The 25,348-nt window shown below is 33.9% G+C and overlaps 1 protein-coding gene and 1 long non-coding RNA gene across 2 annotated transcripts in view; one reads left to right on the forward strand and one right to left on the reverse strand.

The window, feature by feature from the left end:
* Rspo3 (R-spondin 3) overlaps window positions 1–25,348 on the reverse strand; it is an 83,379-nt gene that overhangs the window by 53,067 nt on the left and 4,964 nt on the right. Inside the window, exon 2 of the mRNA XM_020163648.2 lies at window positions 1,509–1,700. Within this exon, the coding sequence (XP_020019237.1) occupies window positions 1,509–1,700 (192 nt within the window). The remainder of the gene's footprint in view (window positions 1–1,508; window positions 1,701–25,348) is intronic.
* On the forward strand, window positions 2,586–4,010 carry LOC141420713 (uncharacterized). Its single transcript, XR_012445254.1, has 2 exons — window positions 2,586–2,886; window positions 3,369–4,010. It is a non-coding gene; the product is annotated as an uncharacterized lncRNA (long non-coding RNA).

Genomic DNA, 25,348 nt, shown 5'->3' on the forward strand with positions numbered 1-25,348 from the left:
CTTACAGAAAAAATTTTGGCAATACAGTTTGAGAATTCCTATTTGACACATCTGAAATCTAAAATGCTATGAAATCTGAATCTCTCTGAGCGTGAAATCTTGCTCAGAAAGTTTAAGATTTTGGATATTTGCTTGGGTGATGCTCTACCAGTAAAAATATCCTAAAATATATAGCCAAGAATGGTTATAAGACCAAGTATCTGTTTGTATTAAGTAACAGTGAAGATGTTTCAATAGAACTTTAATAAAATGTACTGAGATATCATTATTACATTATTCTTGAGAGCTATTCAACAGTATTTGATTGTTCACTATATGTCAGGCATTATTCTAGGTATTTGTTAATAGTAGTGCACAAGAGAATAAAAAAAAGAACCAGACTTGGCAGAGCTTTCATTCTAGGAGGATAATAGTGAACAATAATAAAGTTTACCCTTATTTAAACTTTGCTATGATCAAACAAGATAGTCACCATTATATTTTCCATTTTATAAATAAGGTAAATGAGACTCAAAAAGCTATGCAACTAGCCATGAACCACAGGGGCAGGTTGGTTTTTGAAATAAGGCAGTTTGATTTTACAGTGACAAGTTCTCTGGAAAACAACAATGGGAACAACACTAACAGAAAAAGGTAGAAAAAGAGATGAGAATAACTGATAAAGGGAAGAGATTGATTATTTTGGATAAGATGGTGAAGGACGAGTAAGGGAGGGGGGTGGGGGGAAGAGGGGAGAAATGTCTCAAATATTGTATGCACATATTTTCTCTCTGAGAAAATAAAAATTGAGCAAAATCTTGAATAAATGAAATGAGAAAGCTAGCCAGGCAAAGGTGTGGGCAAAAGGCTTACAAACTGACAGAAGCTCCAGTATAGAGCAGTAATTGCAAAGGCTTGAAGTGGGAAGATCTTTTTAGGAGGTCAGTAAGGCTAGTGAAAAATGGTGGAGAGGGAGTCATTGCCACTGGGTTTGGAGCGATAAGCAGAGCTATGTGTGATATTCAGATAGAGCAGTGACATTTCCACATTTACATCTTTAAAAGGTTACTTGGTCTTCTATGTGGTGAGCAGACTCTGGGGGTTCAGATGAGAGTGCTTCCAACCTTTGTTTTCAACTGATAAAAAAATGTTTCAGTTGCTATACTGGAAGCCAAAGTACCTAAAATAATTCTTCAAGTTATTAAATACTTAGATTTTGTGATGGAATTGGAACTCAGATGGTACTGATGCGTGCAATACTTTTCTATATATTCAGTGTATAATAATCGTGTTATCAGTCTTAGCTTTTACAAACCAAAAAACAAAACATGAGTATTTTTTTTGTAAGCTAGTGGTGAAAAATTTCCTACCCTTACAGTGATATCTAAGTCTATACATAGGTTAGACTAATTATTAAGTAAACATTATTATTTATTTAACATTGACTATTACAGATCTATTAGAGGCTATTTCATTCTGAAAAACTCCCCAAGGATGAGATAAAAATATAATGCTATGTAGGCACTTACTTGTACACTTATTTATATCTGGATATCGAGTTCCATAATATCCACTTGGACATGAAGACAGACACACTCCTATCTGCTTCATGCCAATTCTTTCCAGAACAAAAAATAGTCTGGGCTTACATGACAAACATCCATTGTAATCTGAACATGTTGCACAGCCTCCTTGGCAGCCTTGGCTGACGTTAGGATGCACTGGGGAGACAAATATAGAGAGAAAAAAACAAAGGTTAAACCATAGATATGGAAGTTAAATGACATTTTTGAGCAGTACATTCATTTCTTTCATTAGCTTTCAATTTGGTGATAACAGGTGAATGAGGTGAGATTTTTTTCCCTGACTTTTTTATGATCTGGTGTTTTTCTTTCACATGTATACTGCCTTCAATTTCAAAGTTCATAAAGTTTGTGAATTTAAAAAATAAGAATATATTTGGTTCAAATGATTTATAGAAAAAAAATATATAATATCCTTACTAAATCTGCATACTGGGAAATTGGGGCCTGACAATTTTGCGCTTGTTTATGCATGCATTGAAACTGATATACATTAGATTGGTTTTTCGTTTCTGTAGTAAGTAAGTAGCATGTCTCTAATTTCTTCAGCATGTGACATACAATAAATCTTAACTTGAGCAAGGACACTAAATTGTGGAATATCTATTTTCAACTATGGCCTATTAAAGAACAGAATTTTGTACTTTGAACCAAAGAAAATTGATTCTGAAACTGTGTTAGCTGCTCACCATCTCCCCATGCTTTCATGAAATATTTCTTCTCACTTGAGTTTAATGATTATCTGTTCAAATTGATATAATGGTGAAAATGTGGTTTTTATATCTTGCCAATATTTCCACAAGGATCACATGTGAGTGCTAATGGTAATTTATGTTCAGTGTTTTATCTTTTGGAAGAGAAGTCATACTTTCTGTGCCCTCATTTTCTATTTACTCAAGTGAAAGGCATATTTGGTAAGTATTGGTTAGTCTAACTTAAGGATCTCGTCTACATGTATTTCCAAGTTTCCATGGGTCACAATGCATGAGATAAGAGTGTTCATTAGGAAGTATGAACAAATGTAAACAAACATTTGAGAAATTCATGTTTACTGGAGATCTTCCCCCACTTAATGTTACAACCATTACCTATGCATTAAATCTGACAGGAACTGGTAATTAAAGGGCATCTTCTATGTAGCTAGTGTTTGGGATGATCTTCTCTCTTAATGTATTCATTCTTTATTCAAACATAATGATAATCCCTTATTGTCCATTTAGGATGCCAGAAGGGAAAATCATGTTCCTTTGGGAAGCAAAGTTTGGCACCCAAGAGTGTGAGGACATCCCAGCACATATCTGGCTTCTTCTGTTGGTAACAAAAGGTAACATTCTGATAGGCCTCACCATTAATTTCACCTCCCCATTAACTCCACAGTGATGTTTGGTAAATTCTTTACTGCAAAAACAAAGCTTTCCAGGATTACTTAGAAGGGATACCCATAAGTCCAAAGAGCCTTACCAGAGGCGTGCATAGGTTAGTTACAGAGAGGTCACTCAGTTGACCAGCATCCTCTGCCTGTAGGAAATCATCCCTGAATCAGCCACAGGAACCACAAGCAGCCATTCTCATTCCAAGACGTTTTGTAAATAAACTGAGGAAACGTGGGGGGAAGGAAAGTCTGCTTTTCCTGTATATGCTCTTCTGTGGGGTGGGGCGGCCCTATAAAGTGGCACAGGAGGTTTAGATAGTATGGGACCTTGGGGACTTGTAAGTGAAAACTGCTTTTCAAGTAACAGGGTTATTTTTCATGCCAGGAACCCAGCATTGGAGACTAACAGAAAATGTGTACATATTTTTAAACAGGGAAACACCCTAAAAAGGAAAGGAGCAGGGGAGCTTCATGAGGTCAGAATCAACCAGAATCCACTTCAAGAAGCTAGATGTGTAGGTAAAAACCTGTAAAACTTTTACACAATGATTGTCTCTGGAAAAGTTGACCTCACTTGAAAGAAAACTGCTCCAAGTTCAAGGCACTACGTGACTCTGGGTTCCATGGAGATGGATCAGATTGGTTCATGCCAATATGTCCCTATCTCTGAAATGTGCTGCTAAAAGATAATATACAATTGTAATTTTATACAACCTGAAATTTTGTCAAATTTTGACACAAACTTTAAATAGATCAGTTATTAATATACACGATTTACATATTCAAAGCCCCAAACACTGACATTCCTTAAGATAAATTTCATTTTTAAAAATGGGCTTTGGATGTTTGAAAATTTCTCCAGAAGAGAGCTCAGTATGGGTCTCATGATTGGTAACAATTTCCTCTGAAATTTTAAGATGTGCCAAAGTACCTTACTCAATTCCCTCCTTCTCTAAAACTTTTACTGATGAAATACAGTGAATCAAACTTGTGAACAATAATTCTTTTGCTCTATTCATGTTTTCAACTTTTAGATGAAGGTATTTGAATAAACAGAATTTTGAAAAAGCAAACAAGACTCAGTTGTCACATCTTAAAGTGAATATTTGTTTTTGTCAGTGCATTTCTTAATATAGGCAGTGAATTTTGAAAACAAAATAATAGAAAACTATTTCTTCAAGAAAGCTTAAATGCTGGTTTTAGAGGTGAGAAATTGAGACTATCAAGCTCAGAATTTATAATTCTATTTTCATGGTTGAACATTGTAGTGACTGATTTCTTGAATGCTGTATAAGGATCACTCAAATTATAGTTAGTGTTACACAACTAGATACAAATTCCCCAAACATCATCTTGAGGCAAGAACTTTTACTTTTTATAAGGAAACCACAGAAAACTTTGGTCTGGATTGACTGTAACAACTCTTGTGATTCTAAGACAGAATATAGTTACTTTATCATGCCTCTTCCTTTGCTTCTGTTTCTCTTAATAATTTCATTTTGCATTTCTGAACCCCTTTCTTCAAAAAATATTTTTCTACTATTATTTTATATAAACAAAAGAGTTGGTGGCAGGGAGAGGTAAGGAATGTTTCATAAAATAGCTGATATTTCAACTTAATTCTAGAAAATAAGTTGAAGTTTGTCAGCATGTCTATGACCATGTGGGGCTGGAGGAGGTAATGCTACTACTACATAAACTGAAGAGACTGATGTTAGTTTGATGCAACGAGTGCATAAGTAGTAGGTAAGGGAGGAACTATTAAAAAAAATGGGAAGCATAGGGTAGATCTAGATTATGGAACCCTTTGTAGGGCATACCAAAGAAAACATTTTGTAGACATGGAGGGTTTCAGTCTAGTAAGTGATGCAATGACATTTCTGTTACAAAAGTACTTCTCTGCTAGCATGGCAGACATGGAAACTGGGAGAAAAAGTGTTCAAGGTAAAAGGCAGATGGTAATGCAAAATAACTGAGGCATAATAATGTGGTGAGGAAAAGATGCATATTCCAACGATATTTAGGAGGTGTAATCAATCAAATACGGTGAATAACTGAATGTGAACTGAAACAGAATGATTTGAGAAATGTATTTCTCGTTCTTGTCAGTGATTAGAAGGAGGTTCTGAGGTAGTAATTGTGGAGGGTTAGGACAAGGTTCATGGAATAAAGTGGTTTATACAAATGACCATGGCTTTGAGGGATGGAATTAACTTTAGATTGATTGTTGGGTCTTTGGTAGTGGCAACTTGAAGGAGGCATTTTGAAAAGAGAGAGTGTTAATGAATGAAAGAAAAAGGAAACATAGCCCTAAATAAGGGACATTTTGGTAAGAGTAAAAGATGTATCATGAGTAGATTTTAATAATATTTCATATTTTTTATTACTTCTCTTTTAAAAGCACATATCTCATAAAAAGCTGAATTAACTATGGTAACTCTCTGTAGAAGGTATCAGAATGATTTATTTTGAAACTCCGCACTAGGACCTAAAGAAATGATGTAAATTACTAAACAAATAGCAGTTTAGAGCAAAGGTTAAAACCTAAATCTTTAAAAACTGGTAACTAACTCTTTAAGTGTAATTAAATTTTAGATGTGCAACAGAGGGAAAATGGACAGAATTCATAGGAATTTTAAATTGGAAACTTCTGATTTCACAGGATAAAATTAGCTTGACTTTCCCTAAAATTACAAGAGGGAAATATCTTTTCTTAGCTTGTTTATGATGGTTACGTGAAAAGAGTTTATATTAATATGTAACTTAAAGCCTATTTGCAGTGTCTGATTATCAACAATCCCTGAGTAAGTGACTTCAGTTCCTCTAGCTGTTAAACAAACTTTCTTATTCTATTTGATTAACCTTCAGTTTGTGAATTCTAACTGATGCAACAGTGCCTGAGGAACTTGCTATTATCATGAGAGTTAATTCAACATTGGGAAAATATCCAGGACAATCTTTATTTACTTTCAATGCTAATGATGTATTAAACCAATTATAGTATTGAAAACTAGGTTCTATTTCTGTAACAATTTAAGTCCAAGCTTTAAGAATTTGCCTTAAAGCAAATGTACTACCAGCTACTGTAACCTGTGAAAGAAATCCAATTTTGTATTCTGCCAATTACCTCTGATGATCATTTACTTGTGACTAGATAACTTCCAGAAATACACAATTTAAATTCATATTAATAAGACAGGCCTGATTAAATGTAAAGGAAGTACTAAATACATGGAAGTAATTTCTTGATTTCATAATTTAAATCATCAAAAATTAACAAATTCACAAATTTGATGTTATTTTAAATCAACCAGCCAAAAAACAAACAAACAAAAACTTGTACAGAATCCCCATAAACATTCTTTCTTTCACAACATTTACTGTCTGCTCTTCTTTATGCAGGAGTCTTATAGAAAGGGTAGAGGATACCAATGGAATTCCATAATCAAAGTTATTTTTATACTTGTCCTGTCCTCCAGGTCAACTCCTTTGCAAGGATGTTCACATTGAATGTAAGTTTATTGAGGACAAGGGTCTGGATGGTTTGATAATTTCTTGATAATTCCCATCTTCTGCACAGAAATGGCTAATTATTGCATAGGTTATCAATAAAAATTTGACTATTGAGTGGTTGAAGGCAATGTCATAAAATATAGCCTATTTGTGTTTTGAAAAAACAATGAAGATATTAAAGCAATAAATAAAGTCTCAATAATAATTGATTTTAGTGGGCTATACCTATGAACATCAATTTCCAAATCACATATACTTAAAGATGTTTAAAAATGAAATGTCATTAAAAATGAAATGATAAAAGCTTTTCAAGATGTCATTTACTTTAGTTATTTATTCACTTAGAGAAAATGTGGGATTTTTTTCTTGACTAAGTTATAAGATACATTTCTACCATATCTTGGGACTCAGTTGTTAGAGTCATATTTAAGTTTAGAGTAATGTTACAGTCACTGAAAATTAAAGAATGTTTCATACTTCCTCTAGAATGCTTGGATATGTCGACTTTAAGAAAAATCAACATCAAAATTTTGAATTACTTGGCAGTGTCTTTCAAATCCTGTTGAGTCAAACAAGAAAATATAGAGAATCAGTGCTTTTTGTTTACTCATAAGATAAAAACTTCCAAATTAGGACTAATAATGGCTGGATCTCCACAACAATTTAAGCAATTTGGAGAAATTAGGTATTGATAGCAAAATATGCACAAAAGCTTTTTTGAATAAAGAAAATTACTTGTTGGGGTACAACACTTTTATATTTCAAAGCTATGATATCTGAAAGAACTATATTTATAGTCCTCCATTGTTATTATTGATGAATAATTTGTTGAAAGAGCCACATTTATATATCCAACATATAAACGCTGCTATTTTTAAAATAGTATTTATTATTGGGTGGTTTTAATGTATCAGTTAATCACTAAATGAATAAAATTTACTTATGCTGTTTGAGTGTGTATATATATACGTGTGTTCACTCGTATGCATACATATGCACAAACATGTATGCACATACATCTGCATGCACACTCATACAAACATATACACCTACACATATTCAAGTGGTTTTTTTTTTTTTTTGTACTGGGGTTTGAACTCAGGGCCTCATACTTGCTAAGCAGGCACTCTACTGCTTGAGCTACTTTGCCAGCCCTTACATATTCAATTTGGTCTTTTATCCAAGTTAATATTGCAAGCATCAATTCAATTCTAACCATTAGGGTAGTAGAGTTTGCTATATATTTTGTTACACTTAATCAATCTCTAATCTGAAAGTTTGTTCCTCCACTAATGGGTTCAAAGAATTCCTAACAGTCTTAGAGAATATACTCACCAGCTATTGAACACAGCCCAGTTGGTGCCCCACTGTTATAATAATGTGGGGAAACATAATGTTTTTCATGGAAATGATTTCTTTGAGAATTTGGTGAACTTTTAGTTTTCCCTTACTAAATAATAATTTCCTGAAGGGAGTCTAATATTTGTATTCTATAAATATCTTAAAATAAAACCACAGCTATAAGACAAACCTAACATTAAATAGCAATTAGCTACTCTTTCCACTAAAATCAAGGCAGATCCAAGTATTAAGAAAAATGGCTAGCAAATGATGGTAGTCATAGAATTCCTGAACTCTAAGATATGATGCATACTTAGTAGCTAGATGTGAACTTGGTTGGCAAGGGCTATATTTTACTTAACCATAGAGTCAGGATTAGAAATGAAAGATGGATGGAAGTGGGCTGTATTGTACATGAATACACTGTGAGGACTATGATTAAGGTTTTCAACAAAACTTATGAGAGCCCCCTATGTGCCTAACATTACACATAGTGCAGAAAATGCAGGGGTGAATGAGACATTTAGATTCTGTCATCATGATGTCAATCAGTTAATAAGCAAGTAAACAAAGAAATAATTATAGATTTATTGAGTGCTGTAAATGAAATTACAGGTAGATACAACAGAAAATTACTCTGAGTAGGTACTGTAGATACAGTGCCCAGGGAAGACTTTTTGAGGTTATTAGTTGAGAACTTGAACAGTAAGGAGGAATCAGCCACGAACAGCTGAGGAAGAATCTCCCAAGTAAAGTAACAGCAAGTGCAAAGACTTTAAGGTTGTGCAAAAGAACCAGGTGTAAGAAGTAGCCGCAAAGACTGGAGGTGTGGCTCAAGTGGCAGAGTGCCTGCTTTGCAAGTATGAAGCCCTGAGTTCAAACTCTGGTGCCACCAATTTAAAAAAGAAGAAGAATTAGCACAAGAGGAACCTATGACAGTAGCACTGTGAGTGATATGAGATGAGATCAGAGAAGCAGGGTAGAGCCTGATGCTAAAAACCCTTCTGGAATGAAGTACACAGCTTAAGTACATTTAGATTCCACATTTCTACATAAATATCAGAAGGAAAGGAAAGAGTACATGTGGTCTGATATAGTTATTCACTTTAATTTTTGTTAATTTTATGGATCTGGGAACTGAACCAGCATTTTGTATTCCTTGAAAATATGTTCTCTTATTAATTTTTATATTAGAGAAGAATGTTCTAGCTAGTAACAAGCTTGGGAATTCACATTCAAATTCCAATCTCTGAAGAGGCTGTGCATCGGTCTACATGGACTTTGCTCTTGGGAACATTTCCCTTCTCTGCTGTTCCTTCCCATCTCCCGCCAGCAGTAATTTTAATTTGCTTAGGGGTTTTAAGTTTTCATTCCTATTTTACTGGGGTATGTGTGGGTGTAGGGTAAGGGAAGACAAATGAGAAAGTTATGAAACATATGAGAGGTCATAAGAACAAAAAAGAATAAAAAGTTTTAAAAAATTACAACCTTGCATGTATTGTTCTGTTGCATTTTTCTAAATCTTGCCAATAGCAATGCATATAGAAATAGTCAATAACCTAGAGTAATAACACTATGGTTTTCACCTCTAACGTAAATAACCTTTTAAAAAGTAATCTCAACATTGCTGTTATATTCATTATATGAATCAATAATCCCTGGACTACTTTCAAAGTTGATTCTTGAGAAGTAGTGAAAACCATATTAGTTTTCCTGTGACCAAACAGGCAGCAATAGTTAATTCTTCTGCTGACATTAAACAAAAGCATTTTCAGGATGAAAAATAGTTTTTCTCCTGACCACAACTCTATCATAATGCTAATATACTCTCCTAAGGGTTAAAACGTAAGGTACTGAGTCAGCATCTCCAGCTGTTGCAAAGGGAGGGAGAGCTTCCCCTTCTCCAAGTGGCCATGTTCCCAAGTGGAGGTGAATAGAGGACAAGATGGGGGGAGGGGTAATGGAGACCCAGATCTGTAGAGAGCCAGGACCTGTTGATGAGTTAGTGGGTGGTAATAGCAGCATTTTTCATGAGACAGATCCAACAGTGTTCATCCAACAGTAGGAAACATTAAGTGTTCTGGTCTGGCTAAAAGAGCCATTCCTTTCTTTTTAAGGGGGAAAATAATTAGAAATCAACATAAACAGAAAATGTGATAGTTTAATGGCAATGAATCTGTATGGGTGTGAGTCCATAACTACCAACTTCACATTCTTGAATGAAACAAACTTTAGTTTGTGCTAAAAAACAAACTCTACTTTGTTATATTATGAATAAACTTGGATCTTCCTGCCACATAGCATGCTAAAGTAGCATATCTGGTAGCTGAAGCCTTAGCATAAGCAAACAGCAGGCAAAAACTTGTGGTATTTTTAACAGTCACTAAAAGATGTTCAAATAGTAAGTATACCATTTTAAAAATTCAGTTTTAGGTGTCATGTCCAAAGTTCTGAGCAGAAAAAGTAACTGGATTTTGTCCTAGACTCACAAAATTGGTGATGGAACAGAAGAGGACTGTAAATGCATTTTTGTGAGTGTGATGCAGCTCACCAAAATTGCCTCATTTGGACATAAGCTCTGCACACTTCTCAGATGGGCACAGGAACAGGGTGGTGAGGCACTGGCTCTGGATAAATACAAAACCTGATTTTGAATCCAAGTTATAGCATTTTCTAGTTGACTTACCAACATTTATCTCTTAATCCAGCTATTCATTTAAAAAACTAAGTTATTTATCACCCAGACACTGCTAGTTAGTGGACATACAAAGATGAATAATACCAATTATCTGTGTTAAGGAATTTGTGTCTGATATTTACTTAGACAAAAGTTGCTTGGCCTCTTTGAGCCTATCTGCAACATGGAAACATCAACTTGATATATGCTGAGAAGATTCAGTAAGATGCTATATAAAGCTCCTAGCTTTTACAGGCACAAATAAAAAAATCCAAAAGTATAATGTCAAGAGACACTAACTTACTCATGTGTTATCCACCTGCATGTGAAGCAGCTGGCTGATTTAGCCAATACTAGTAACTCTCGGAAACCTCTATGCAAGGAAGTTATAACCAGGGCAGATGCTAATGCTCCTTTGTGATATAGTACCTTCAGTAACTTGGGGAATCAGAAACTCACTAATAGTCAGAGAGACAGAGGCTACTTTTTAAGGATCACAGACCCAGACTGATGATCTCATACAACACTCTGGGCAAGAAGACCTCTGGGGCTCTGGGAACTCATTGAAGAGAAGCACCTATTTAAACAGACTGAAAGAAGGAAGATGTTCCATAAAAAATGCTACTAATATGCAACAGAATTCCGAAGATCTATATTCTTGGCTCCAAAGCTTCACTGTGTATAAAAACCACCCAGGGTACTTGATTAACATGCAAGTGCCTAAGTTCCACTCCCAAAGATTTTGACTGGGAATGGAGATGGTGAACTTAGGTAGCTGCATTTGTAAGAAGCACTACAGGTGTATCTGATGCACGTGACATAATGACATGCTTTTGGTATCATACCATTATCATCTTCACAAATAATTATATATTGCTGGAAGGCGTCTTCTAGGGACTGATCACACTGAGACAAAACATGATCAACATACTAATTTTTTCACATTGTAAAGAATACAAATATGTAGACTAGAAACTTAATGCAATATAAATTAAAAGACAGAAACAATTACTGACAGCTGAATTAATACTATAGAGAAAAGTTAGGAAAAGTTATGGGACTTTAATGGAAAGGAAGAACTTAGACAAATGGAAAGAAGGGAAAAAGAAGGAAAATGTTACAAAATTATTTATGTAGGAATACAGGAAGAAGATTTTGGAGGATGGTGAATATGTTTTTAAAAATAACTTAATGTTCTTTATTATTTCTAAGAATGTTCAGATGAGAAAACTGAGATCTACAGTTAATTAGCTCCCAGGTAATAGAATCATAAACCTTTGGAACTTTGGAGATATTTAATTCAAACTGCTTTCTCAGAACAGTCTGGTAAAACAAATGTACTGATATTTGGGGACATTCCTTTAGTTCTTTTATTGTAGTACTTATTTTTTTAAATCCTCTTAAATAGAACCCAACCTGTCTTTCAGGAAGTTCTACTACCTTAGAGAACATTCAGTAAGTTTTCTCCTTTTTTCTTAAGTGGTTTGTCAAACAATACTTGGTGTTCTTGCGTTGCTATCTTCTCATGAATTCACATGTAGGAATTCAAATGGAACAGGACCTTAAGGATTTGCCATTTCAGCCTGTCAACCAATAAGAATCTCACACATAACAAAGATTTCCCCTGACATGACTTTATTGCCACCCCCTCCAATTATACAATCATTAGACACTTTAGTGGGAATAAATGGGGACTGCAGTGTTGAAGAAAAAGCCACAGACTTTTAAAAATAAACACACAAAATAAATTTTCCCCTTTGAGGCTAGTGCCATTTACTAGCCTTGTAATATTATAAATATCTTAACATCTCTAAGTTTTTCTGTCAAATGACAACAGGAAAATCTGCTCTGTCCATTCCAAAAGAATATTGAAAAAAATCAAATGAAAAATGATGTCTACACCCTACATAAACTGTATTTATATAAATTATTGTTAAGAATAGGCACAATAATATTTACCTACTCAGGGCTAGATTTGAAGATTCATCACCCTCAAGAATAGAATACAATAGAATAGAATAGAAGAATGCTTCTAATGATAATTTGATGAATATGTGTAACTGGTTTGTCTTTTTTTAAATGGTGCCCTATCATAAATCATCTCAGATCAGCCACGGAATGCCCACAGGAGACATTTCAACTCATGGCTCCACTGCAATATGATTTCAATCAAGTCACTAACTTCTCTGGAACTCTCTTTTTATCTTTCAGTAACATGAAGGGTTATGCTGTATACATGATTCCAATACCATTCGTACCTATTAAAACACAGAGGTATCTTAAACAAATGTTAGTATTTCTTGTTTCCGAAAATGGTACCACCCACTTCTTAATGCAGAAATCTAGAAGTCCTCATTCCCATCTCCAATCAACCTTTCTCACAGATTCTACCTCTTTAATTAATAAAGTTCACATCTTTCATTTTCTGCTACCACTACTGTTACTATTTAGCAATCAGAGTCATCTTTTAGAAACAATATTTATGCTCTTACTGGGTTCCTGCTTGAAAAACAATTTAAAAGCGCATTGTACTTCTCAAGTAGCCACTTTGTCAATTAGGCTGCTTTATTCTGTCACTGAGCCTTGCTTTTTGTCTAATGAGATAACAGTAGTTCCAACTCCACTTGCAGAGAGAGAACTGTCTCTCCTTTAAACATCCTCTATAACAGGCTTGAAGAAAAGTAGGGTATCACAAGGAAGGCCTCTCATTAGGTCAGAAGATCTGAATACCGTTTCCATGCTATGTTTACCTGTTCTTTATCTGTTTAGAGCCTCAGTTTCTTCATTTATAAAATATTCAACAGTATATCATGCAACTGAGATAGCAGATGGAAAAATTGCTGATAGTTGCTTTTTCTTCACTCAATACCCTTCAAGAGTTAGTGGTAACATACAGAAAACAACTGAAAATAACAAGTTATTTCCAAGACTCTAGAATTTTAGCAACTGACATCTTCAAAGTGATCAACTGATATTAGGAAAAGTCATAAACAGCCTTACAGAAGAAATTCAAATAACTTGTTGCTAAACTGGTGCTTCAAGTAGACAGGATTGTATGTTCCATGCAGTGGTCAAGGGGTTACCATAAAAGATTTGAGAAATGCCTTGGAGAGATGAACAGAAATGCACTATTTTTAAACATACAATATATTAGTGTTTGCTTGGTAAAAGTAACTCCAGTTAATGAACTAGCACGAGAGTTCAGCTATAGAAATTAATCAGTGTGCCAAAAATGGAAATTCTGTCAGCCAAACTATGCCACTTCATTACAAGCTTTACCTAACAATGCCAACTACGTTTACAGTGTGCATAGCATACTTCCTATGATTGTCACAAACATTATGCTAAGTGATGACTTGTATTCATTGGTCATAAATCTTAAGACAAGAAAATACTGGGAGGCCTAGTAAATTCCAATGTTTTTAGCTGTTCTTCCTTCTGCCTTCCTGCTGCATCCCCACAATATCTAGTATTCCTGTTTTCCAGAAAAAAATCTTGATATTAGCTTCATTGTAAACAATTAATTTCCAATTCTGTTTAAACAAATAAAAAACAGAAGTATTACACAGCTCAGAAATGGTATCTAAGTGTTCTAACTTATCATTTGGAAAGTACTGTTTTTTAAGATTCTAGATTCACATTTCATATTTTAATTGCTATGAAATGCTACAAAGGCAGGTTTCAGCTGTGTTATAGTCACTTTTGCAATCTCAGTACATTTAAAAGTTCAATAAATAGGGGCTCAATGAATTAATTAACTTACGGTATTTTAGTTAGGGCTATAATTTCATTTTTCACCAAACAAGATTTTTTTTTGCTTGCTATCTTTCTAAATCTGGCCTAAAATTTCCATAAAAGTACAAAGAATAACTTACTTTTGAGTTCAGGCCCTAACTCTACATTCTTTAAGTTTTGACAGACGACTATCTAAGGTTGGTATGTGCTGCAAGAAGAAGGGAAAGTTTGTTGATGTTATTGCTAGAGGGACTTCAAAATCAGTTTCCTGCCCTCAGAGAAATGAGAGTTGAAGGGCCATTTTATAGTGCATGCAACTGAATCACAGACTAAATTATTTGTCTAAACTATACAGAAGGGCATAAATTAGAAATCACTCTCTCTGCCTTCTCTTGAGGGATTTCTCTAACTATACCCTAAACTAAGAAGATAATTTGAAATATGTGAGTCTCCTGCAATGAAGTTTATAAGATTTCCATTCATGTCCCATAGATCTCTTTTCATTATTTTCTTTGCTAAATCATCATATATATAAGACTCAAGTGGGAATCAATTGAAAACTTAGCAGTGAGTGATTACCCTTATATATTTGAAGCAAAACAAAGAGGACTAAAATTTCATTATAGATGTGTCACTGTTACTTATATAGTATCTTTTTTTTCTAAAACGACATTTCATACGAAAAAAATCTTAATGTGAAATTAAAAGAAATCTTCATAAAGAAGAGAAAAATGTAGATGCTAATGAAAAACTAGGTTATGATTTGTGAGCAAATAAGTTGAGTTAATATGTATAGCTTTTTGTATTTTAGGATAATCATCAAGGGAGAGAGAAAACAGGTAGTTTGAAGGATATGCACCTTATAATCAAGTATCATAGGAAGCATTAATACTGTAAAATTAATCTGAAGTTCACTCTGTGAGATGTCTCATGCTTTGAATTGCTTAGCTGTGCCATCCCTCCTGTCAACCTTCTATATCCATGTCTGTAGAGGTGACTGAAGATTGGAAATGTTTTTTTAATTCATGTCTGTGCTAAACTTGCAGAGACCTTTTTCTTTTTTATTATTCCCTAAAAACACAGTATATTGACTATTTACACAGCATTTACATAGTGTTAAGTATTATAAGCAAACAAGAGGTGATTTAATTATGTGGGAGGATGTGCATAAGTCATTTACAAATACTATGATATATTATATAGGAGACCTGGGCATCTAGGGATTGTGGGATCTGAGATGGATTCTGGAACCAATCCCCTGTGGAGACTTAGGGAGGGATGACTATATAATAATCACTTGAAAATGAAGTCCAAACCAGAAAGCACTGAAAGAACTGGTTAGTTTTCTAAGCTCTTGGGGCTTAAGGTACCACCCTATTTTAACAAGTGCTATTTTGATATAAACATTAGAGATCAGGTTGGCCACTATTTCTTTTAATAATTCCTAAGTAATACAGAAACCAGAGCTTACATCAGATTAGATCTCAGATACGTTACTTCACTTTGTTGAACATATGGTGAAGTAGCTGAGAAATGCATTTAAACTGGTATGGTAATAAGACTTATAATTGGTTATTAAAACACCAGTAGCTAATTTTTACTATTTTCAATTTAAAATAACTGATTTTCTCTACATTCTGTGCACATTTAAACAACATTATCTGTATAGTGACATTTTGAAAGTTAACATTTTGTAGTTCAAATTATATTCAGTTCCTTCTAATTTCTCTCTTGATTCTTTTTCCTTTAGTCTTTTCTCCAGTGTGCAATATCAGAATCTATGCATCAGAAAGCATAAGGTCTGCTGTTGCAAACATTAATAAGATCTATCATTTAGGAAGAGTTACTTTGTTTAATCTTTAATGGAAAGGATTCTCTAAATATTTACACCAGAACAGTTGTCAGAATGAATCCTGCAAACTGCTGGCATACTCCCAGCAGAGAACTGGTGTGTGGGGGGAGGAGAGATTCCTGGTCATATAACTTTAAGCAGTCCTAGAATTTCAGGGAGCTGCCTTTTAGAATATGAAGGGTTTGTATTAACAAAAAGGTACTTCAGAGTGCAGAGCAATTCAAGTAAAGCATTTGAAAAGCCACTTTAGTTTATTGCTCTTGTAAAAATAACTCTCTGTTTGCTTCAGGTTTAAAGAAAAGGAATTATATAGATATCAGAGACCTAGTAAATAAATTGTCTATGAGAAAAGAAAGTTGTACAAAAATGTGAAGAAATACCAAACTTATTCTAAGCAATGATTCTCAGGTGCTTAATACTTAGAAACGACTTGTTCCTTTTCTGAGTTGCTAAGAAGCATCAGTATGCAAGGTATATGTTAGAGAGAGAGCTGAAATCCACCAAGATAAATGTAGTAGTGTTTTATAAGTTAATTTGACTGTGTGTATGTTTATTTTTTTCTTTGGAAGATTCCAAAATTAAGACTATCCAACTCTTCTTAGCAGAGCTTTAGAATTTGAGAAGAGGATGAGGAAGTGAGCTTGGGTTAGGAAGAGTGAAGAAATATCCTATAGTGGAAAAATCTTGGCAATTTTCACTTGAAATGTATTCTTATTTCATGAACCATAGTGCTTCTGCCCAACAGTCTTCTATTAAGTAGTTTCCTTAGAAACTATTACATAAAGGTTTTTGGTATTATAAACACTCCCTTTATAGCATAAGCAATATATTAAATTCAGAGGCAAGGAGTTTTAAATAAATTCCTGAATGTCAGTGGGATGTTCACATGGATGCTGAAGATGGTAGTAGTAGCCTAAAATAGTTCAGAGCATCTCTTATTAGAACTCTCTTCTATTCTACTAGAAATTAGACTTTGAGGCTTGGGTGCATGGGCCCACAAGTGTGAAAACATACATGAACTGAAGTCTGGGTCCTTGAGACTTAGTGATAGGTATAACAGGAAAAGTTATGATTATACCAGGGCTATGCATGCATCTGTGTGGTCCTATAAGCCTAATCAGCTCCAAGTGAATCAGTTACGAGTGTGGGTTTCCATCAAGCTCTGAATTGAATTGGAAAGTTGGCTCCTTCTATATGAGAAATCATCTCTTTTAAATTCCATTATTCAGCTTTTGGGGAGAGGCTAAGAGTTATTATTTTGAGGATGGCATAAAATGAATATATGAATTCAGGCCAAAGATGATAAGGATTTCATCTTTGGTCCTTATTTCTTCATACCAAACAAGTAATAAAGGTTCTTTTGGACTCAGGATCAAAAATATCATCATAATTTGAGAAATAAAATTATATTCTGTAAGAAACAAAAATGCACTTGTTCAATATGTGTTCAATTAGTGTGTAGCCAAGCAGTTGTGTCTATATCTTTTGTTTATTTGTCTATATCTTTTGTATTTTTGCTATCATGAAAAGAAGTGTTACAAGCCAACTCAGTTCAAAGATAAATTCAAAAAATTCGATTCTATTATTATTGAATTATATTACTGTTAAATTCAAAGGTAAAGAAAACCAAATATATTGTTTATCTCTATTGACCATAATGACAAGCAGGTCAACTCTTTAAGTGTGTACAGTGCACAAGGACAGAGTTTATTTGACAAATGATACCTGGAGATTTCCAGTTGCCAGAAAAAGTTAGCCAGGAAAAGAATTTAACTTCCTCTCTGTATATTTAAAATAAGCACTGTTGCCCTTCCATGTGTTTAAATAAGGAACTAACAGTCTAAGCTCAAAGTAGTGCTGAAATATACTGAAGTTATTCTGAATCATCAAGAAATTAGAAACTTTAGGGACAACGACCATGAAAGATACATTAATGAAGTGACTGAACCTCCTTTTTGGGTGTTCCAGGCAATGGCAATGGTTTCAAAGTAAAAGTTTCATCTTGATTATTAAGCACACAGCAAGCTTTAACTATCTTTTAACTTCTCATATAATGAAAGTTTAAAATGACAGCCCGGCTTATTTGTTGATAATTTCTACTTAGTTACATAGAGCACCATGTTTTCAAAAGATACTGTTTTAACTACAAGGAGTCATAAGTTCACTCCTGGTCTTCTTCTAGCTCTGGAGATTCTGGAACTTCTGTCCTGATGAAAGTTATTACCATCTTTATATTGTCAAATGCCTTTCAATAATGCTGCATTTAAATTGACCTAAGGATGCTTACAGAATTGTTCTCCTTTCCTTTTTCCTCCTAGTCAAATGATCCTTTTATGAAGATTTAGACTAAATTCTTGGGCCTCTTTTTATCTGCTCAGGAAGGGACAGCAGGAGTTCTCTATGTAGGCTTTGCACTCATGTAGGCAGACAGTTGGTTTATGAGGACTGTGAAGTGAACTGTACATGTATTGATGTCACATTTCCATCTCTTGTTTGAGTAGGGTGAATAACCTATTGAGAAAAAAGTTAGTAGAAAAGCATTGTTTTCTGGTGGATTTCCTGCTCTCTGTAACTCATGATTGCTCCCAGTCCTCAGGGACAAGTAACTAGGTCTGACTGACTACAGAGCAATGGCTCTTGCATACTAGGATGACCCTCCTCCCAAGGAGCCTGGCTTTCTTCAGTCTAATTACTTTTGGCAATTGTGGTTATTGGGATTTGGCCTAGTGACTCACTGGAACCCAAATTTTCCCAAAGAGCCCCCTTAACAAGCAGAATTAAATCTGACAGGAAGCCCAGACTTCTACCTCACTTTTACATGAAGTTTTCCCTGATTTATGGCAAGATTTGAAAATTCTTCATGGACTAGAAAAGAATAATAAGCAGATTTAATGAAGATAACTACTAAAGAAGAGCAATTAGAAACAAAATTAAAATGTTCATGAATAAATGACCTACCACAAAACTTAACCCATTAAGATAGAGTTAAAGCCATGCTATTTATAGTACTTTTACCAATCTGAAGTTAGTCAGGAATTGTGTAAACTACAAAACAAAAGAATGTTTATTTCTTATTAAGAAGTTTCCTAACTATTAAGATTTTCCTAATAACAAGAAGCACACTAAGGCAGAATATCAATCATCTGAGACATAAAAAAAAAACCAGTTGTTTATTATTAAGTAGTTTTGGAAAAAAAAGGCTAAGTGTGGCTGATACTCCATCTTCCTTCCACAGTTGGGCTGTTTCCTCTCTCCCCCACAGTAGCACACACTCACCCATGGTGTGCACTTCTCTTAGAGGCAGTGTTCTGATTCTGGAAATCCACTATCTGTCGAATTCACTATCATGTCTTACTGTGTGCACTTTGCTCTCAGACTCTTGGCTGAGAAAACTCTATCAGACAGCACCATCTGCATAAGTCAGTGTCTCAAGTTTATCAATACTCTTAAATAATTCAGGGCTGTCAAACTGCTTTATATTTTAAACTAGTATTTATTCAAATGACATATATGAAATCTCATCACACTCCACCCAAGTTTATTTCATCCATCTAATCCTCATAAAACTGGCGTAGTTTTCATAAATTGCTTAGATGCAATAGTTAATCTTGAATTGCATGTCTGATCATATTTCTTGGTCTCAGCTCCATATTAGAATTACAAGGCCTACTTTTAAAAATAAGAATATCTAGGTCCCATCCCCAGAGATCATTTTATTTGGCTTAGGGTGGAGACTGGACATTGATTTTTTTTAAAAAAGATCTCCAGGTGATTATAATATGACCTCAACATTGAGAATCACTGTACTAAGGCCCATAAAGCAGAAATTCAGAGTGGAATCTACTATAAATGCTCATGGCAAAAGTAATACAAATAACAGATTTTTATGAAACATTATAAAGACAACCTTTCTGGATAACAAGAACTAGCCAGTGAAATATCTATTGTGGTTGTAAATTACATAGAAGGATTTTGATATTTAACTACAAAATTATAGACCTTCTCCACAGCCTCCTGCATAAGTTAATTTTCTCTTGGATATATATACAGCATGCTTGGGAAGAACAAATTTAGAATATTTCAAATAAACTGTGCAATTCTATTGTTTTTAATGAAAAAAGTAGCAATTTTTATGCTTGAAAACTATCAGTAGGTTAGGTTTAAGTAAAGACATGACTAAGGATAGAGAAAAGGAAGAGATGTGGAGAGAATACTTGAAAACCAGAAGCCACTTACACAGTAAATGTTTCAAAAAGACTTGTGGTTTATCATGTAAGGAACAAGAGAAAATGGGCAAAAAATAGTCAACAAGAGAAAGAAAAAGTAAGGTGGGGTTGGAGAAAATGCTGCTATGATTGCTTCAAGTACCAGTCCTAGTAGCTGAGATGGAGCAAAGAAATTCAGGAAGGGCTTGGGTTTTCAAGTCATACAGACACTACAATCCAGGTCCTTGGCACCTTCAAGGAGTGATTGGCTAAAGTCAGACTATTGGCACATTCCTTCTAGGGATGATTTAGGATTAAATGAGATCATTTTTGCAAAGACATCCAGTAAATGGTCTTCTACTCACAAGTAATTAAAACATGGAAGTTATTTAAGTAATAATTATCATAATACTTTAGAAAAATAACAATATATACAAAAATAAAATATCTAGGAATGTAAATGGCTCTGACAGCCATGAAGCAATAATTTGCTCTGAGGCACTTAACATATTGTGACATATTTTATACTTCTTATTGCAAAATGTTATTGAGTCTTCTTTTACTTACGTGACAGTGTTTTGCAAGTGCCTATGTTCTTCCATGTGCAGTCCCTTTGCATGAGAACATACAGTGCGAACATAGAGAACATACTAGTGAAAAATTATGACTCTCTTTTTTACTGACTGATTGAGCATATGTTAAGAAAACTGTTCTAAAATAAGCAGCTCACAAATTCTGTTATTTTATATTGTGCGGTAGTGGTTTGTATTATGTGGTTATAAAATGGGTGCTGCTTTACCACTTACTCTCAGGAATGTGCTTTGTATTGGGCTGTAATTATGAATATGCTTACCAGCTTGTTTTCTGGGGACAATATTTGGGAGTGGATATAGAGCACTGAACTATTGTGGATTCATTTTACAAAGGTGTTTGAAGGTAACTAGATCCAATCATGCCTGTGCCAAGGAGAATGCACTGCTTCTGATACAAAAGCCTCAAAATGAATAGAGGGAAAAAGAGAAAGACCCTGGGCCTGGTTATTAATGAGGTGGGGAAATTACTCACTGAGGATATGTTGTCATTTTTCTTTTTTTGGCAGTAATGGGGTTTTGAATTCGTACTTGCTAGGCAAGCACTTTATCACTTGAGTCACACTGATAGCCTCAGTGGAGATGTTGCATTGTATTCCTTCAGTTTATCCCACCCTGAGATTTCTAATAAAGCAAAATTTTCAAGAAATGTGCTTTAAAGTAGAATGCTAGCTACAACTACGATGGTTCAAAAATCGTTTTTGTAAGTTGTAGAAACTTAACTTTTATTACCAGTGTTTTTCAAATCTTATGATCTGTGGCAGAGTAACACATTTCACAGGTAATGGGAATTCCAAGTATAATTTTCAGCTGCAACATTTGGTAACTTATAACTGTAGCTCACAGTGTCAGTGGCCAGTCTCATATAATACAGAGAGCACTGTAAAAATAAGAAACCACAGCTGAAAATAATATATTAAACTCTAAAATGAACAAAGTACTTTAATATACTTAATCTGAATTGATACTTCCATGAAGAATGAGTCTTAACATCAACAATGCAAAGAGTTTTGATAATGAATAAGACATTACTAGATTTTTGTCTTATGTGTCCAACTATCCCTTTTATGTAAGTGACCCTAAAGTTCTTAACTTCAGCCGTTGATACTTTCTGAAATTGGTTCTGACTTCACAAGTGTTCTATTAGCTCATCAAAGTAGATAGTTGACAAGACTAATAAGTTTCTTACCAAACATTCTCCTACTTTTCTGTCTTTGTGCTATCGCTATCATTTTCCTACTCACCAACACCAAGTCTTTATACTCTAAAGTTTAGTGCCAAATATGGCCAGACTTCTCTTTGCTCTTAACATTCAATTAACTGCCAAGAACTTTTGATTTGATCAAAATAAATCACTTGCTATATACTCTTGCTCAATCATTAATTGTCATAGCATAGGGCCTCCCATAGATAAAGGCTCTTCCTTATCTACACAGGTCACCTCTTAAAGTGTGCCATAGTAGAAATGTTCTGAAGCATTCCAAGCCAGCTCCCTGAAATTCTAAGCCTAAGGACAACATGGGTCTGCTGTATACTGAGTGTGCTGATTGAAACTATGGCTTCAGTGTTTAGATTCTAGAAACTGTGAAAGATGGGTCACAGCATAGTTAACTCATTTTTAGTTTGATGAGATTAGTTAGTCCTTATGAGATAAATTTTATGGGATGGGTTTACTTATACTAAATGCATGATTGTTTTTGTTTGCATTCTTAATCAACTTAGCTGAATGAGATAAATTTAGAAGGACTATTTAGCTCCCTAATCATGACTTATGTTCTGTAGTCAGACATGTTACTCTTGTGCCTTGGGTCACTGACATGTTCTTTTACCAGAAGATTAAAAGTTGAGAACACTATTGGGATAATATGGATCCAAATAATTTGATAAGTTTTAATCAAATTTCTCATTTTTACATATAGGAAGTATGACCTGATATAGTAAAAGGACTTGCCTAGCTCATCCAGATATTAGTAATAGTGCTGGGTCTAGAACAGAGGTCCTCAGCTTCTCAGTCTACTATTATCAACATTTACTGAGGAGTCTCCCTATTCAGTTCTCAATCTGTAGCACAAATTTGCTATTAATCAAATTCTTAAAGTTCAGATGGAACACTAATATGAGAGTGCTTTGAAGAATAGGTTAGGTTTTCTATATAAAATATAAAGACAGTTACAAGCTATTAAATCTATTTAATTGGACAATCATATTCTTTAGTACAACTGAATTTTCCTTAAGAAAGTTCCAAAGGAATGTTAGCAATAACAGATGGTAACCAACCACCTTGCCAAGATTACAAATATGGCATAAATACTCTTATCAGATAAAATATACCTGAAATTATATTTTTTAAAGTAAAATTTTGAATTATTCATACTGTTCACATGTCAAATGATTTCAAGTATTTTACTGAATAGTTTCATGTTGTTGACATTTTGAGGGCAGAAAACGGACGTTCTTAGAACTTGATGACACCTAGTCATTTAATATTCTCAGCATGCCTACAGTTCTTGACAATGGAACATCCCATTATTTTTACCATTGTTGGATGACTTACTTTTTCATCACAAAGCTAGTAATATTCCTTAATTTAAAGATCTGGTGGGATTAATTAAATAAACACAAAAATTGGTATCACCTTTCACAAATGTGTATTTATACTTTATGTATTTTATTAAGGCTTAATTACAACACATTTCAAATTTACCAGATTATCCAACAGATGGTAAATTCTAAAATAATCCAATCATGTTAATCCTTGAGAAAAAGACTACAACAAAGAAAACATTGTATATATTTATTCAAAATCAAAAGCAAGGCAAAGATCCATATAATTTATGATGAAATGTTTTTTTCCCCACACTTTTGAAATAATGCCTGTGTGCAATACGCTCTCAGAAGAAATAGTCCAAATCAAGTCAAACATACAATTTCAACACACTGTCTTGTATGATCCTTACCATGCTCTGAAAACAGTGATGTGTTCCTACTGGTAACCAAAGTTGATTCTTATATTACATGGAACATAATATCCACTGTGGTGGTATTCCAAGAATTCCCTACTTGGAAAATGATATTTTGGGGGTGGGTGGGTATGGAATATGTGAATTGATCATGAGGAAATGGGACGAGAAAGAGATAGGGCAATGTCTAACTTGAAATTTTTAGATAAAGATATAGGGGGAAAAGATGAGTTAGTAAGTGAGTATACTGATAATAGTTTTATTTTTGATGTTCTTTTGATTGCAGAAGGATCTTTGGTCTTCACTCTATGTAAGTTTCTGACAACTCTATGTCATATAGGATTCAAAAGAACCACTTCATGTGAGAAATGATTAGATAAGTCAGTAGAAAAATATTTTAGACATTTAGTAGCAATATGGAGATCTCTGTCCAAATTCAAATCATTTAAAATGGTCAAATGGCTAATAAACTTGCAGTAGTGTAGCAAGGATTTTCCTGTAATAACTTGAAAATCAAAATTTACTGTATGTTGTAATTTCCATTCATTGTTTTCTGGGGACCTAATTTGTTGACTATTAAACACCAGAAAAATCTTTAATGGAAAATGATTTAGTAAAGTTTATCCACTTATAAACTGAAATACAGTTCATATTTCATGCTTACAGGAATGTTTTATGATAAGTATTTTTACACTCATTCCTATATTCCCAATTTCTCATAGTAACTAGTGTTTAAAATGACAGTATTTCAAAATTATCTTTTTTACTGAAGTAATAAACAAAACAGTGTAACAACAGGATATTTAAGGAAACAATCCTGATAGTATGATTAACTGAATTAGAATTTACAAAGATAAAGTTTCTGCTTGTATTTAGATGTTGTCACGATGCCTGTGACTTTGAATTTGACTTTGTTATGACATGTTATGTCACAGAATACACTTTTTGTTCATGTCTTGGTGAAACAATGTTTTTCTCAAAAACAAGGCAGACTGGTAACAAATGTAGACAAATGAGAAAAAAATGCGCTGTAGCCAATATCCAAACCAAGCTTAGAGTCAAAATGATATTTCAAAATATATAGTAAAATTAAAGATTTTTCTAAGTTATAAGTAAACTTACTGTTTTCCAGGGTTATGTCAGAATCTCAATGAATTGCTCAGTGTCTGAAACAATGTTATGAGCAATGGCCAGTGTATACCAGTAAATTTGCTCGGATTTTATTACCATTAATATTACTTTCTTTGTGTTCTTGCTGCCCTTTTTCAGACTTCTTTATTAAAAAAAAGTAAAAAAATTTTAGAGCTAGTATAATGGAGTATATGGTAATTATTATGCATATAATGAAGTTTCAAAACTTGCATTTACCTAGAATCAGACTAATTAAGCATAATTCATAGATGGCAGCAAATTAAAAGGATACTAACTGGTATCTTATGTTTCTAACAATAGCCTTCTGGCACAGTATGATCCTACATGTCTTCTGGATAATCAAATAACATATTCTGCTTAGTAAGCTTCACTATTCTTATTAGGTATTT

Source organism: Castor canadensis, chromosome 1 (assembly GCF_047511655.1).
Source record: "Castor canadensis chromosome 1, mCasCan1.hap1v2, whole genome shotgun sequence".
Classification (NCBI taxonomy): domain Eukaryota; kingdom Metazoa; phylum Chordata; class Mammalia; order Rodentia; family Castoridae; genus Castor; species Castor canadensis.